We start from the raw sequence: 13321 nt of genomic DNA on the forward strand, positions 1-13321 counted from the left end.
ATTAGTGCGTTAATCGCCCTAGCGCTCGCTGCAACTGCTTTTCCGAGAAGGCGATCAGCAGAGCTTGCGGAGGGGGCAAATTGCCGACAGATATGTGCCGCTTGTCGGTAATTGCAGAAATCACGAGCGAACAAGCTTGTGCTTCTCCTTGTATTACAAGTCGTGAGTCGACTGCCGACATTGTTTATACAACCCTGGTACTTAATGGAAAATTAATTTATGAAACGAATTCTTTGAAGTTAACTACATATTTTCTAAGATAGACGAAGAATCAACGTTGTACATACCAACGTATAAAATGGGAAATTCTATCCTGATTTCATAACAAATGTAGCCGAATAATCGAATAAATAAGATACCTACTTACTTGCCTACATAAATAAAATAACTTAATTGTAATAATCCAACCGTAAAAGTAAGTAACTGAGTATCATTTTAACGAGTTAAGTTGCGGATAGGATCACGCTAGTAAAATAGTAATATTATGTAGAAGTAGTACTTAATAGTAAATTTTAGGTTAAAGGTTATAATTAAACTTTTTCTATAACAAAGCACATTGATAACAGGAGCAGATTTCCACGGGGGCATCATTTAAATAATGCCATAATAACGGCATTTTTTGACTATTGAGCTCTATCCAAAATACATCTCAAACGTCGGAGGCTCGAACCATATAAAATTCTCCTGCCTCTTGATGGGAATTCCTTGTTATCTTACGTAGCTAGGCAAGCCAGGTAAAACACATACAGCGTACAGAGGAATCCCCGTTCTGTGGCATCACAATCATTTATTCTTTAGCCACATATTTATTTTTTACTGTTAAATTAACTAACTATACTTTCGGTAAGATGCCGCGTAGAAACCGATCAGCGGTATGGGTTCAATCCACTACTTAACATCGCCAGTTACTACTACATGTATTAGAATAAAAAGATCTGAATAACCGCTCGATGATGATGTGTCCCTAGTACTTATATTGCGAACTTCTTTTCCCTGTTGCCGGGTTTCGGCCGGTGGACACATTAATTTTTTCCCTTTCCAGGGGATATAATTTTTGTCATCTGCCTTTGTTAGTCGTTACTCTAGGGATATGTTTAGAAAAGCATTAAAGTTAGGAATCCCTTGAAAACTAAAAGTTGCCACGATAATCACGCAAACGAAATCGCGGGCCTCCTGGCGGCGTGGAGGTCCGGATTTGTCAAGTAGTCTTTCCTCGGTATTTCGGAGGGCTTATCCGTTGTTCCTGTAATTATCACTAAAAGCTTAATTAATCCCACTCCTGAATTAAACGATTTAAGACCCCCAGAGGCATTGGGGTCTTTTAAGACTAAAGAATATAATAATGCGGCCATGTTTAAGCAAACTATCTTCTTATTGGTAAAAAACATGAAAGAAAGCAAATGAAAGAAAGAAAAATAAAAAAAAAAGATTATTAAATTGACTGTATAAATAGAACATGTAGACCAGGTTAAGTTATATTAGGTTTTTATTGACTAGTCAGTTGTCACACATGTTTATGATCTGATATTAGTTGCCGCTCAAACACATAACATAAACACAAAAGTATTCGTACTATTCATCGACATGCAGAGATTATTTTTTAGTATATGAAAGTTATTATATCTCTGTCTACCTAACTTATGTACGTATTATTTTTTATTCTACTACAAGTTAGCCATTGACTGCAATCTCACCTAGCGGTAAGTGATTATGCAGTGTTGATATGGTAACGGGCTAATCTATAATCGGGGTACGGCAGTTATAATAAATAATTAATATACTACGACATACATACATCGCCATCTAGCCCCAAAGTAAGCGTAGCTTGTGTTATGGGTACTAAGATGACTGATCAATATTTTAATGAATAATATAACATAAACACACCCGGACACTGAAAAACATTCATGTTCATCACACAAACATTTTTCCAGTTGTGGAAATCGAACCCACGGCCTTAGATCCAGGAAGCAGGGTCGCTACCCACTGCGCCAATCGGGCGTCCATTCTAGTGCAGTTATATCCAACCCTTACCCCTAAGGGCCTAATTAGTTTCCATCGCACCCGAGCGATAAATCGCTTTGCGGTACGTCTTTGTCGGTAGGGTGGTAACTAGCCAAGGCCAAAGCCTTCCACCAGACAAAAATGTTAAATACACAAAGCATTATAGTCAAACCGGATGTGGGGGTAGCTATACCTATTAAATAAGCCTAATTTGTTACAATTCTAATTTGACTTGGCCGCTAAAAAAGTACCGTGTTCTTGTGATACAAGCAACCATTAGCCTTTCCAAGTAAGTACCTATACTATACCTAGTCATTTGTTATATAAAGATTTCCTGGAACGACCACAGTCATTCGATTCGGTACGAAAAGTATTTTGTCCAAGCATCTAGGTTATTATATCCTGTTCATTAAAGCCTTTTATAGTGCTCGTTTTTGCGTTTTATTTTTTGTGGGCCTTAAGTAGAGCTACTCTTGCGTATTGCGGTCGCCGTGATGTAAAATTCAAGTTCTTACATAAAGCGTGGTATGTAAGGAGTGGAAAGTCTATGAATTCGTCTGTATAGTATTTCAGTGTCAGATTATCTGTAAGATAAGTCTTTAGTCTATGCCTCATAGACTTATAATTACTGGGCCAGGGTACAGACAGTTGTTGGTGATGAAACAGGATAACCTAATATAACAGAGTAGCGAGTACAATATACATAACTGACTAGCTGTTGCCTGCGACTTCTTCCGCGTTAATTTTTGTCTTTAAAGCATTACGTAGGAACAGTTTATTTGAAAGACTGATGGCATTAAGTTTAGGTGTACTTCATCCGATAATTTTAAGTTGTGTGTTCTTATAAAAACATCTGGAGAAGTTCCTAACAATATATTTTTTCAATTCACTTAATAAATAGAATAAAATATCTAAAAATAAATATTTAGTTTAGGTATAGTCCTCAAGTTTTTTATACTCGGGATAACTTCTAAATCAAAAAGTATTTTATACCATTTATTTGAATAGTACTGCGATACTAATGTAACCCACTTTTGTTCCTACCGGCAATCTAGACACTATATCGACCTAACTATGATAGTAAGGTCCCTCGCGGACCGTAGGTAACAATGAATACTTTAATCATGTAATATATATTTTTTATGTATCATCAATAATTTTCTCAGCGCACGGCAAGTAATTAATTTCATAGGCAAAATTTTGCTACTTTGAGTTCCATTATTGCAATTTTCTCAGGATCTCCAATTTTTTGTTAATAAATTATAGCCTGTGTATGGTACTTTGTGATATTAATTATGGCATGGCCTAGAAATCGTTTAAATCGGTCCAGTACTTCCGGAGCTAATTGGGTACAAACAAACAAAAAAAATCTTTCTTCTTTATACTAGATGCGCGATCTATTGATAGGTATTTTCGCATAGCCATTCTGAACAAGGGTATGCCTATTTACTTGACAAGTAAAAATTTATTTGTGGTCCGGAGCAGTTCATGAGTATTTAAAGAATTGATTTAATTGCGGGTCAAATTAAAATTCAATATTTGTTCGAAGGAATATCTCGATTCATTTATATTGATGTCTTACGATATCTTATGCCTAAAGTTACCATTTAATTTAAACGAACGCCGAATTACTGGAAAGTTATATGATAATCCGATCAGTAGTTTTTGCATGAAAGAGTAACAAACATCCATCCATCCATCCTTATAAACTTTCGTATTTATGATATAAGTAGGAAAGTAGCAATTAGTAGGATATATGGCTATCTTATTGTGACTCTGACTATATATAGCCATAGAAAATCATTCTAATGTCGTATTTTTCAAAAATTCACGCAACATTCTCAAGATCTTCTCGGGGTCGTTACTTAGTACCAGTTGTAGGAAATTCGCTCGATTTTTTAGTCTCCTTAAATCGGTAAGAGAACATTAAGAACATGTAAAACGAATTGAATGCGCTTTTTACAATTCTTATTTGGGTTAAGTGCCAAATACGATTTGAAATGCGTTGTTGCATTTTCATTGCTATAGCAATAGTATAGGACTCGTTTCCTTTTCTATCTTTAAATATTTTACCAGGTATTCATTTAAAACGGTTCAGTAAAATATCCTGCTATTAAAAAAAAAACAATTCGCAGTGTTTTAACAATTGTACACACCAATTCACGTATTCTTAAATAGTATAAAACAAAATCGCTTTCTGTGTCTGGCTGTTTATCTGCTAGCTACTTTTAAACGACACGACGGTTTTGATGCGGTTTTCAGTATAGTTTAGATAATTTTTCCCCAATGGTTTATAATCCTACATACCTACTAATATTATGAATTTGGAAGTGTGGATGTTTGTTACTCAATCACGCAAAAACGACTGAACGGATTTTGATGAAATTAAGCATGTACGTAGCCTTTGACATGGAAAAGAACATGAGCTACCTTTTATCACGATTCCTCAAGTAGTTCCCGAGGGAAAATTGAAAATTGTTTACGATATAAGGCGCTTGCCAACAGTTTTAAAATTTGTATGCATGTCACCTATGCTAAGGAAAAGGACACGTACTTTCTATACCGATATCTCAAATAGTTTTCCTGGTAAGTAAGTGGCTTTAGACGCGGGCAGAAGCTAGAATAATATAAAGGCGAAAGTATTCATGTTTGTTACTCAATTACGTCGCAACGATTGAACCGATTTAGTAGAAATTTGTTACAGAGATAGATTGTAGTCTGAAATAGCACATAGGCTACTTTTAATCCCGGGAAATAAGAGAGTTCCCGTGGGAATAAAAAACCTTAATTATCTAGGGTATCAACCAGTGTATAATAAAGCCTAACTTATGTTTTTTTTTATTGCAACAATTGACGGACTAGGCTGATTGCTCACAAGTGGAAATCCATCGCCTATAAGCAGAGCAGACACTTCGCAGAGCATGCACACGTCTCATGTGCCTGCAGTGGCGTGCACTCCATACATGCACAAAAGCACTGCATACCCTAAAATTGCAATATAGCTCGCATTGGAGGAGGATTTTCCATTTTAGACTATTTTCCTGCCGTATGCATACCCTGATAAGAAACCCAGTGCACTCCACTGTGTGCCTGCTATAACACCGGGAACCCCGCCCTTCAGACCGGAACACAGCATTGAAACAATGCTGCTTAGCGATAGAAATAAGCGTGGAGGTAGTACTTCAACGGACGAGCTTTGTCACAAAAAGCTCTTCTACTAGGTTAGTAACTTAGTAGTTTACTAAGTTACTAACCTAGTTACTGTAGGTGCATAATCTATACTAATATTATAATCTAAACTAATATTATAATCTAAACTAATATCAAGTAAAGTTTCTTACTTTGTTAGGTTAGGTTACCCCCTACAGGTAATTTTTGGATTTACTGAACCAATTATAAAATATTTTTCATCAATAGAATGTCGCATAATTTGTAAGTGTCGTACTTTAATATTTTAAACCGAATGCTAAAAATACTTTTTCGAGGTGGCCAGATTTGCAAAGTAAGGCGGAGAAAAAACGGTCGTTACGGACGCTGCATTAACAATAAGAGATATATATATATATATATATCTTTAGGAAATTAAAATCTGACGGTAGCATTCTTTCTGAGAGAGAAAGAAGGGCAAGATAGGTACCATTGTACATCTTCTCAAGCTCACAGCATATCAGGAATTATACACAGACGAAGTCTTGGACATCTGCTTAAATCACCCTGCAGATCCAACCGGAAGCCCATCAGATTTACTGCGCCATGTTGGGGTTCGAACGGTCAACCAAGTTTTTAGTAAGGTATCTATGCAAACATGCTGTGTGCCTTGTGGCCAGATGGTTGTAGAGGGTCGTGTTTCGGTAACTTCGGGACAGGCGCTATCCTCAACATCGTAGTCGGCGACGTCGCCAGTTTCGGTGCTGAGTGTGCTTGCGCGTTGGCCTCCTGTTTACGCGAGAGTCAGACGTTATGTCCCATTTGTTTACAATTAAAACCAAAATTTTATGTTTTAATAATTGTTCTATGTTGTCAAATATATTAATTTTATATTTGAGTTCCAGAGAAAAGTTGATAATGCCTACAAAAAAAGTCAGCGACACCATTATGTCTAACCTTTTATATTTAAGTCATAAGGAGTACCTAGTTTCTTTTTTTCAATTTATGTCTACCCGCTAGTAAAATATAAATCTTATACCTATCACAACATGTTATTACACCTATAGACCAGAAATATTCCAGTGTACTACAATTATTGTACACACGGATCATAAAATAAAAGTAGGCAATGAACCGGTCACTACAAGTTCTTAGTATTGTTCTGAGAACTGGTGTTATAACATAGCAGGTAACTTCTTACTTACCTATTATCATAATCACACAGTAGCTTTGTTATTCGTCATCACAATTGTTTTTCCCGTGTCGAACAACAGGTTTGGGATTTCTAGGTAAAAGTGTAACACTCATATTTGTCCTTCGTGTACCTGACCGGGCGCACTTTTACCGCTCGTTAGTTTAAATCAACAATACTCATGGTCTGTTTTACCAGCTCATAACTCCAACTAAACACTTACTCAAATGATATTTTTCCAGTGAGTCTCGCTCAAACAAGTTGAAGAGTGGATGTCAAGTTAGTGTGGTTTTACAGTGACGCTTACTGTCCGCGCGGGTGGTAAGCGCGCGGATGACCCGCTCGAAACTATAAAACTAGTTTAAAGCTAGTCGCGCGGTTAGCCGCCTCGTACAGTCGTGATCGGTTTGCCGGCTCATACAGTCGTGATGAGACTTCTCGTATTTATTATACTATATTACTTATGGAAAAAAAGGCAACGACGACGACGTATACAAGTACATCCTTACAATGCCACTAGATTGCTGAGAGGCGCGTTCTCTACATCGTTTGCGGATTTAAGAGAACATAGTGACAAGTTCTTTAAACATTTTCGTCTGTCTATAACAACATTTAATGAATTACTCTGCAAGATAGAACATAATTTAAAAAGATCAAGTTTACGTCGAGCACCTATAGAACCAGTTGAAAAGTTGGCGATTACCTTAAGGTAAGTGGCATGAAAAATACTATTTAATTTTTAGTAATTACTTTATTTAGAAAATTTAAACAATCAAAAAAACAAAACTCGTTGAAATGTAATTAATAGAAATTGTCGTTTTCTGATGCAATATTTGGAAAGTGCTGTATTTCTTCACAGCTTTGCTGAACAGAATTATTGACTGTTGAATGAGGATCATATTGATTTGCTGTTTGATAGCCTTGCTGAGTGGTGGTACTAGACATTGATTCGTTGACTGGTAGCGTTTGGTTTGAAAAATATGATGAATTGGTTGCACACATTACAGAAGAATTAGAATCATTTTCTGGTGACATGACGGTGTAATATTGACTTGCTGATTGATAACCTCGTTGCGTAGTAGTATCATTAGAATGATTGGTTGTTGATGTTGTAGTAGAATTTGAGTTATGTTCTGGTGACAAGATGTTGGACGTCGACGTAGTGCCACTTGAAGTTGGCGCGGAGAGATCCATGGCGATTTGCAATACTTTGGAACGAAATAATAGTTTTTTATAACTGTTAAAAGATTTTAGTATTGGACCTAGAGAATTAAAAAATGACAAATCGTCAGAGCTTATGTCTGGCATATTTTTGTCTAACAAATCTACCAACTTTTTCTCAAACGCGGAGTTCTCTTGTACCCGTTCATGTTTCCTCTTCCGAGTCCATGTTGGTTTATCTTGGTCAGCCACCGGAGTAGAACTGTTTTGAGAAGAGCCAGAAATTTCGTCGTTATTTACTACGTGAGCTATTGTTTCAGATGAACTTGATTGTTCATTAATGTTGTACATAGATTCTGAAACTTCGTTTTCAGTGATACGATCAAGAAAGTTTAATTCTTTGAAATAAATGTATTTTGTAACGGTTTTTGCCCCGCTACCAGATGGTGCTTTTTTCATATTAGCTTTGGTTTTGAAATATCCATCTCTTGCAGATTTCCATCTTTGACGTAAAAGCTTATCTGAAACAAAAAAAAATTGGCAAAAATAATATTTTGTGTATCACGCCTTCTCACTTGTACTTTTTATGAATCCTTTCCTACTTGGAACTTTCTACTAGTTCTAATAATTATATATATTTTTTTCAGATTCTTAGCTACTGGGAACACTTACTCCGATCTACATGTCACATACAGAATGGGCGTTACTACTATAAGCAAAATCGTCAAGGAAGTTTGCTGTGAGATATGGGAAAAACTACGCGAAGAATGCATTCCTCAACCGACAACGCAAATGTGGCAACGTATTAGTGCAGAGTTTGAGATGTATGCAAACTTTCCTAACTGTTGTGGGGCAATAGATGGTAAACATATACGCATAGTTAATCCCGCAGGTGGAGGGTCAATGTTTTACAATTACAAACATTTTTATTCTATTGTCCTTCTGGCAATGTGCGATGCCAACTATTGCTTTACTTATGTCAACATTGGTTCTTGTGGGAAAAACTCTGATTCCACCATATTCCAAAACAGTGTACTATTTCAACAGTTAGAAAGAAATAATTTAAGGTTACCGGCTCCAAAGTACCTGCAAGGATCTAATATTGTGGCACCTCATATAATAATTGGTGATGGTGCATTTGGCATATCGAACTATGTGATGAAACCTTATCTTCGAAATGATATGAGCCACAAACAGAAGATATTCAATTACCGTCTAAGCCGTGCCAGAAGGTACATAGAATGTACATTTGGAATATTATCAAACAAGTTTAGAGTGTTTCACACTCCAATGAACGTGAGCTTCTCCAACGCAAAAACTATAGTTAAAGCTTGTTGCGTATTACACAATTTTATCAGAGTGCGAGACGGCTACAATGGAAATGACTTATTAAGCATTAGTGGTTTGATTGACATGAATCTTCAGCCAGTTTCTAGAACAGGAAACACACTACGCGAAGTGTTTGCCGATTACTTTATATCGCCTGCTGGCAGTGTTTCGTGGCAAGACAGACAAATATTCTAGAGGTACCTACCTAGTACCTATTTGAAAGAACTTATTAGTGGAATTGAATTCATTGTCGTCCTTTCAAGTATAGACTATAGTGATGATTCATAGTCATTTATGACTAATCTAATGTGTTTTTTCTGCAAGTAAACCGTTGAAGAGTGTTCAAATCATCAAAAATCCACAATCTTATTTTTAAATCCATAAAGATAGTGCTCCAACAAGTAAAATTGATCAATTTACCTTATCTTACCCTACATATCGATTGAAATCTTACCCTACATATGTTTAACGACGACTTTTATACCAACATAATATAAATTTTATATTATAAATGTAATTGATAAAAATACAAATTTTATAAACATACCTTTGTCTTTCTTTATGTAATTTTCTCCAAAGATTGCTTCTCCAACTTCTTCCCAAGCCTTATTTTTTGCGTCTTTGTTTTTGTATAATTCGTTCGATGGATCCCACAGCAACGGTCGAAAGCGAACTTCTTCAATCAATCGACCCGTATCGATATAATTCGCATTCATTTTGGCGACGACGGTACGCATGCGCGCGTCCGACCGGCGAGACTGTGCAACGCACACTGAACACAATGACTCCTCGCCCGCACGCGGTTGAAAAGCGCGGCTGAATTGCCGTCAACGCGGGCCATCCGCGTGACTATGTAATGATCCATGAGACGCAAAGCTCGTGGCCCGCGACGCTTACCAACTGCGCTGGCGAAAGCGTCACTGTAAAACCACACTTAATGAGATAGAAGCGGGTGTTTGCGGAAACTTTCCGCAAGTCCATAACAACCTTATAATAATCCGCAATATATTTTTTTTTATTCCATTACAAGTTAGCTATCTGACCTGGTGGTAAATGATGATGCAGTTTAAGATGGTAGCTGGTTAACCTGTTAGGGAGTACCTATGGTAGTCATTCCCCTAATCTCTTATATATAATATAATACAACATCGCAACGGAACTAAAACAACTAAAATTTGAAAATATCTTGACAATTCCAGTCAGTTAGGTTAGGTTAGCTTTTGTAGTTATAAAATTCTAAGCTTGGTGTTCAATGTACATGCCAAGCAATGTTTTCGCTCCAAAAGTAAGCAAGTATACGACTTGCTTACTTTTGGTGCGAAAACTAAGCTAAACCCTAAAGGCAATACTTATTTTTCAACCTCATTTTGGTAAGAATGTGGTTAATTTACAATATTGATCAAATGTACTATAAGCAAAATAACTTCATTCAAGTCAACTGCCGAACATCTATTGTTCTATTTTCCTATTATAGAAATACAGACTAACAATAGGTTTTTTTTTGGTCGGCTATTAATAACTGGTGGATATAATAAGGGTTAGCGTTTTTTAAAGTGACACGATTCCACATCGGTTCCGCATGACTAGCTACCACTTCCTTATCTATAAGCTTTCATTTTACATACTTTTCTCGTACCTACTTGTATATTGAATCTATCTTCCGGTTCAAAATATGATTTTATTCTGGTTCAATTCCTGTTTATTAGTTTTAATAATATATATACAAGTGATAGCTTGTATGTCGAAAACTAACGCTTTATTAGATTTTGTCTTACTAAGTACTTATTGGCTAAGACTTTATGTGTGGTCGTTGGAAAAACAATAAAAATTAAATACAGTGGATAGGCCAGGCTCCATACTTAAATATTCCTTCGCAATGACCCTTGTAATCCAGGACCTTGGAATATGGATGATGAGAGTCGGAAGATGGTCATAAGATTTCGTGTATTATGGAATATTTTGCCTTTTGCACGACTCATGATGCGAAGCATCAGAGAGTGCTTTACGATCGAAAAATTTTTTTCGCCTCATTTCGGCGGCTATTTTTATTATTATAGCCTTGTTAGTTCACGGAATCAAGATATTTTGCATACTATTGTCGAGATAATTTCATGGAGATTAATTCCATACTTTTAAAAAATTGATTTACAATAGAATTGGAAAAAAACACCAAAACAGGTCAAAAAAATTTCCTGTTCGTCATGTGTGAAACCCGAAAACACTCTAACTTGTGTAAAAATCTACTATAGTCAAATACTAAAGTCTAATTCGGTCATGTCACAATCGTAACTAAAATGAAAATATAGTTAGTGGGTTCCCAGTTTCGAGCGGAAAGTCATCGAAGTTTCGTCGTATTTCTTTGTAAGTTCAAGAACTTAGCGCGTTCAATTAAAGAACAAACTGTTAAGATTTTTTTTTGTTAATACAGATATAAGATACATGACTGTGAACTTTTAGTATGAACTCTGCGACTCCTAAAATGCTTCCATAATTGCAAATAGCAACATTGCGTACCTACTGAAGTCAAATTCGCTCATTGCACGATCGTAACTAAAATAAAAATATAGTTAGTGGGTTCCCAATTTCGAGCGGAAAGTCATCGGAGTTTCGTCGTATTTTTTTTGTGAGTTCAAGAACTTAGCGCGTTTAAATAAAGAACAAACTGTTAAGATTTTTTTTGTTAGTATATATAAGATACATGAGTGTGAACTTTGATTATGAATAAAATTTGTTCATAGGATGTGACGCCACCATGTGGTTGCTTGCGGCGTTGGGCGTGGTGACTAGCGCATCCCGAGCGCTCTCCGCCAGTTACTGCTCAACCAACACATTCCCCACGAACACCTCCTGGATGCACTTCAGCAAAGAACCGATCTCCTTCGAATATGGCTTCCAAGACAAATTCAAGAGCATACACTGTTGTGTCAGAGGATACAGGAGTATAGAATGGTGAGTTGTTTGTATAATTTTTATAATCACTGCAAACTCATTTTGTATGCAAATTTAATTGAGATCAAAGTAATATATATATGGTTAACTGTATCGTTAACTATATTAGGCTAAATTCAAAGCTAAGCGTATAAAAATGGGGAAGCGACCGGTGCACCCACCCGTGCTTCTCCCAGCAGTGGGCGAAAGGGGTATTTACCCATTTAGATCAGGTTATTCTATTTAACTATATTAAGTCGACGAAATTCACGTTGCGTCACACACCCTACATTCAGTAAAGTAATAACCCTGTAACGCCCAATTATCGTTAATAGAACGCATAGGGGTTTTAGTTTTTATAGGGGACGTTTCTATGATAACATCGCGCAAGGATATGGTTAACATACGTTTCCATAGGACTTCAAACAAAATGTAGCTTTATGTTATTAATTCACAGTAAGCATCTGTCGCTGTCGCTTAAATCAAACTTTTATGTTGGTTGGATCCCATTTCTGCAGATACATAAATTTCATTTTTTATTAGATAAATGCGTTATATGCCTTAGAACCATTCTTTATTGATAGTTTATACAGACAATGTGTACGATTTAAGGGACCACTGAAAGGTAGATGAGACAGGTACCTACTACAAAAACAATGTTTAATCAAACTTATTAATTTTTACACGTCACTGTTTTACACGACTGGCATAGACTTTGGACCACCTTGTGGACAATCGGACCTCAGTAGGTAGATACATATCACAACTAACTCATCATAATTTCGCTCACGGCCATGTGATTGCCATGGAAATTATCTTCGATGAACAATGCACAGGAGTGTTGCCCGTCCGGCATAAAAAAAAATCTCTTGGAAATTTTTGTCCATTGTGTTCGCGAATAAAATTATAATCACCTTCACTACGTCAACGTCTCGGCGCCATTAGACGCACAATGATTATTCAAATTCCTTTCCAATAAACCACGACAATGTCCTGATATGGACACACTTCCAAGTAATTACATAAGAAACGTTCGTGCTGATTTTTTTACCAATCTAACTAGGTACTATCGTAAAAAATATGTCCACATTTGGTCGTGTAATGGTCTCACTCAAACATCTAGATTATTTCCTATTGGGTAATACGAAATGGCCGCTACCATTTTTGGGGATTAATTAAAATAAATAAATAATTAAAAGAATACAACAAAAGAAAACGGTAAGCAGCAATCTATCACACAGACTAGTGGCATTCAGACCCTGGGGTATTCACACTAGCAACTGATCGCTACTCTGTATATTATACAGTTCACCTATAAGAGGTCTTCTATAACAGGATTGATGTAGGAAAACCACCAATACACAAAGGTGTTTAAAGAATATATCATAATTATTATCTTCTGAAAAAACTAAGACACCTTAAGGTACGTTCGACTCATCCATACCTCGAGACATCGTCCGAGTCTCATACAACACTGAAAAGTGTATCGAAAATCCTCACGTACATATTTATATCAAAATGCCGGAACACTTGTCATGAAAAACGATGTATAATTTCAAT

At 36.3% G+C, this 13321-nt stretch overlaps 3 protein-coding genes across 3 annotated transcripts in view; 2 read left to right on the forward strand and 1 right to left on the reverse strand.

Annotated features, from left to right (window-relative positions):
• LOC120637582 overlaps positions 1-13321 on the forward strand; it is a 68915-nt gene that overhangs the window by 2750 nt on the left and 52844 nt on the right. Inside the window, exon 2 of the mRNA XM_039909421.1 lies at positions 11572-11782. Coding sequence (XP_039765355.1) covers positions 11586-11782 — 197 coding nt within the window. The 5' untranslated portion in view covers positions 11572-11585. The remainder of the gene's footprint in view (positions 1-11571; positions 11783-13321) is intronic.
• LOC120637583 (protein ALP1-like) lies at positions 6745-9379 on the forward strand. Its single transcript, XM_039909422.1, has 2 exons — positions 6745-7052; positions 8152-9379. The coding sequence occupies exons 1-2, from the start codon at positions 6772-6774 to the stop codon at positions 9026-9028; spliced, it is 1158 nt and encodes a 385-aa protein (XP_039765356.1). The 5' UTR covers positions 6745-6771; the 3' UTR covers positions 9029-9379.
• On the reverse strand, positions 7047-9742 carry LOC120637584 (uncharacterized serine-rich protein C215.13-like). The gene is made up of 2 exons (XM_039909424.1): positions 9381-9742; positions 7047-8025 (listed from the first exon to the last, which is right to left on the reverse strand). The coding sequence occupies exons 1-2, from the start codon at positions 9568-9570 to the stop codon at positions 7145-7147; spliced, it is 1071 nt and encodes a 356-aa protein (XP_039765358.1). The 5' UTR covers positions 9571-9742; the 3' UTR covers positions 7047-7144.

This window comes from Pararge aegeria, chromosome 4 (genome assembly GCF_905163445.1).
Source record: "Pararge aegeria chromosome 4, ilParAegt1.1, whole genome shotgun sequence".
Classification (NCBI taxonomy): Eukaryota; Metazoa; Arthropoda; class Insecta; order Lepidoptera; family Nymphalidae; genus Pararge; species Pararge aegeria.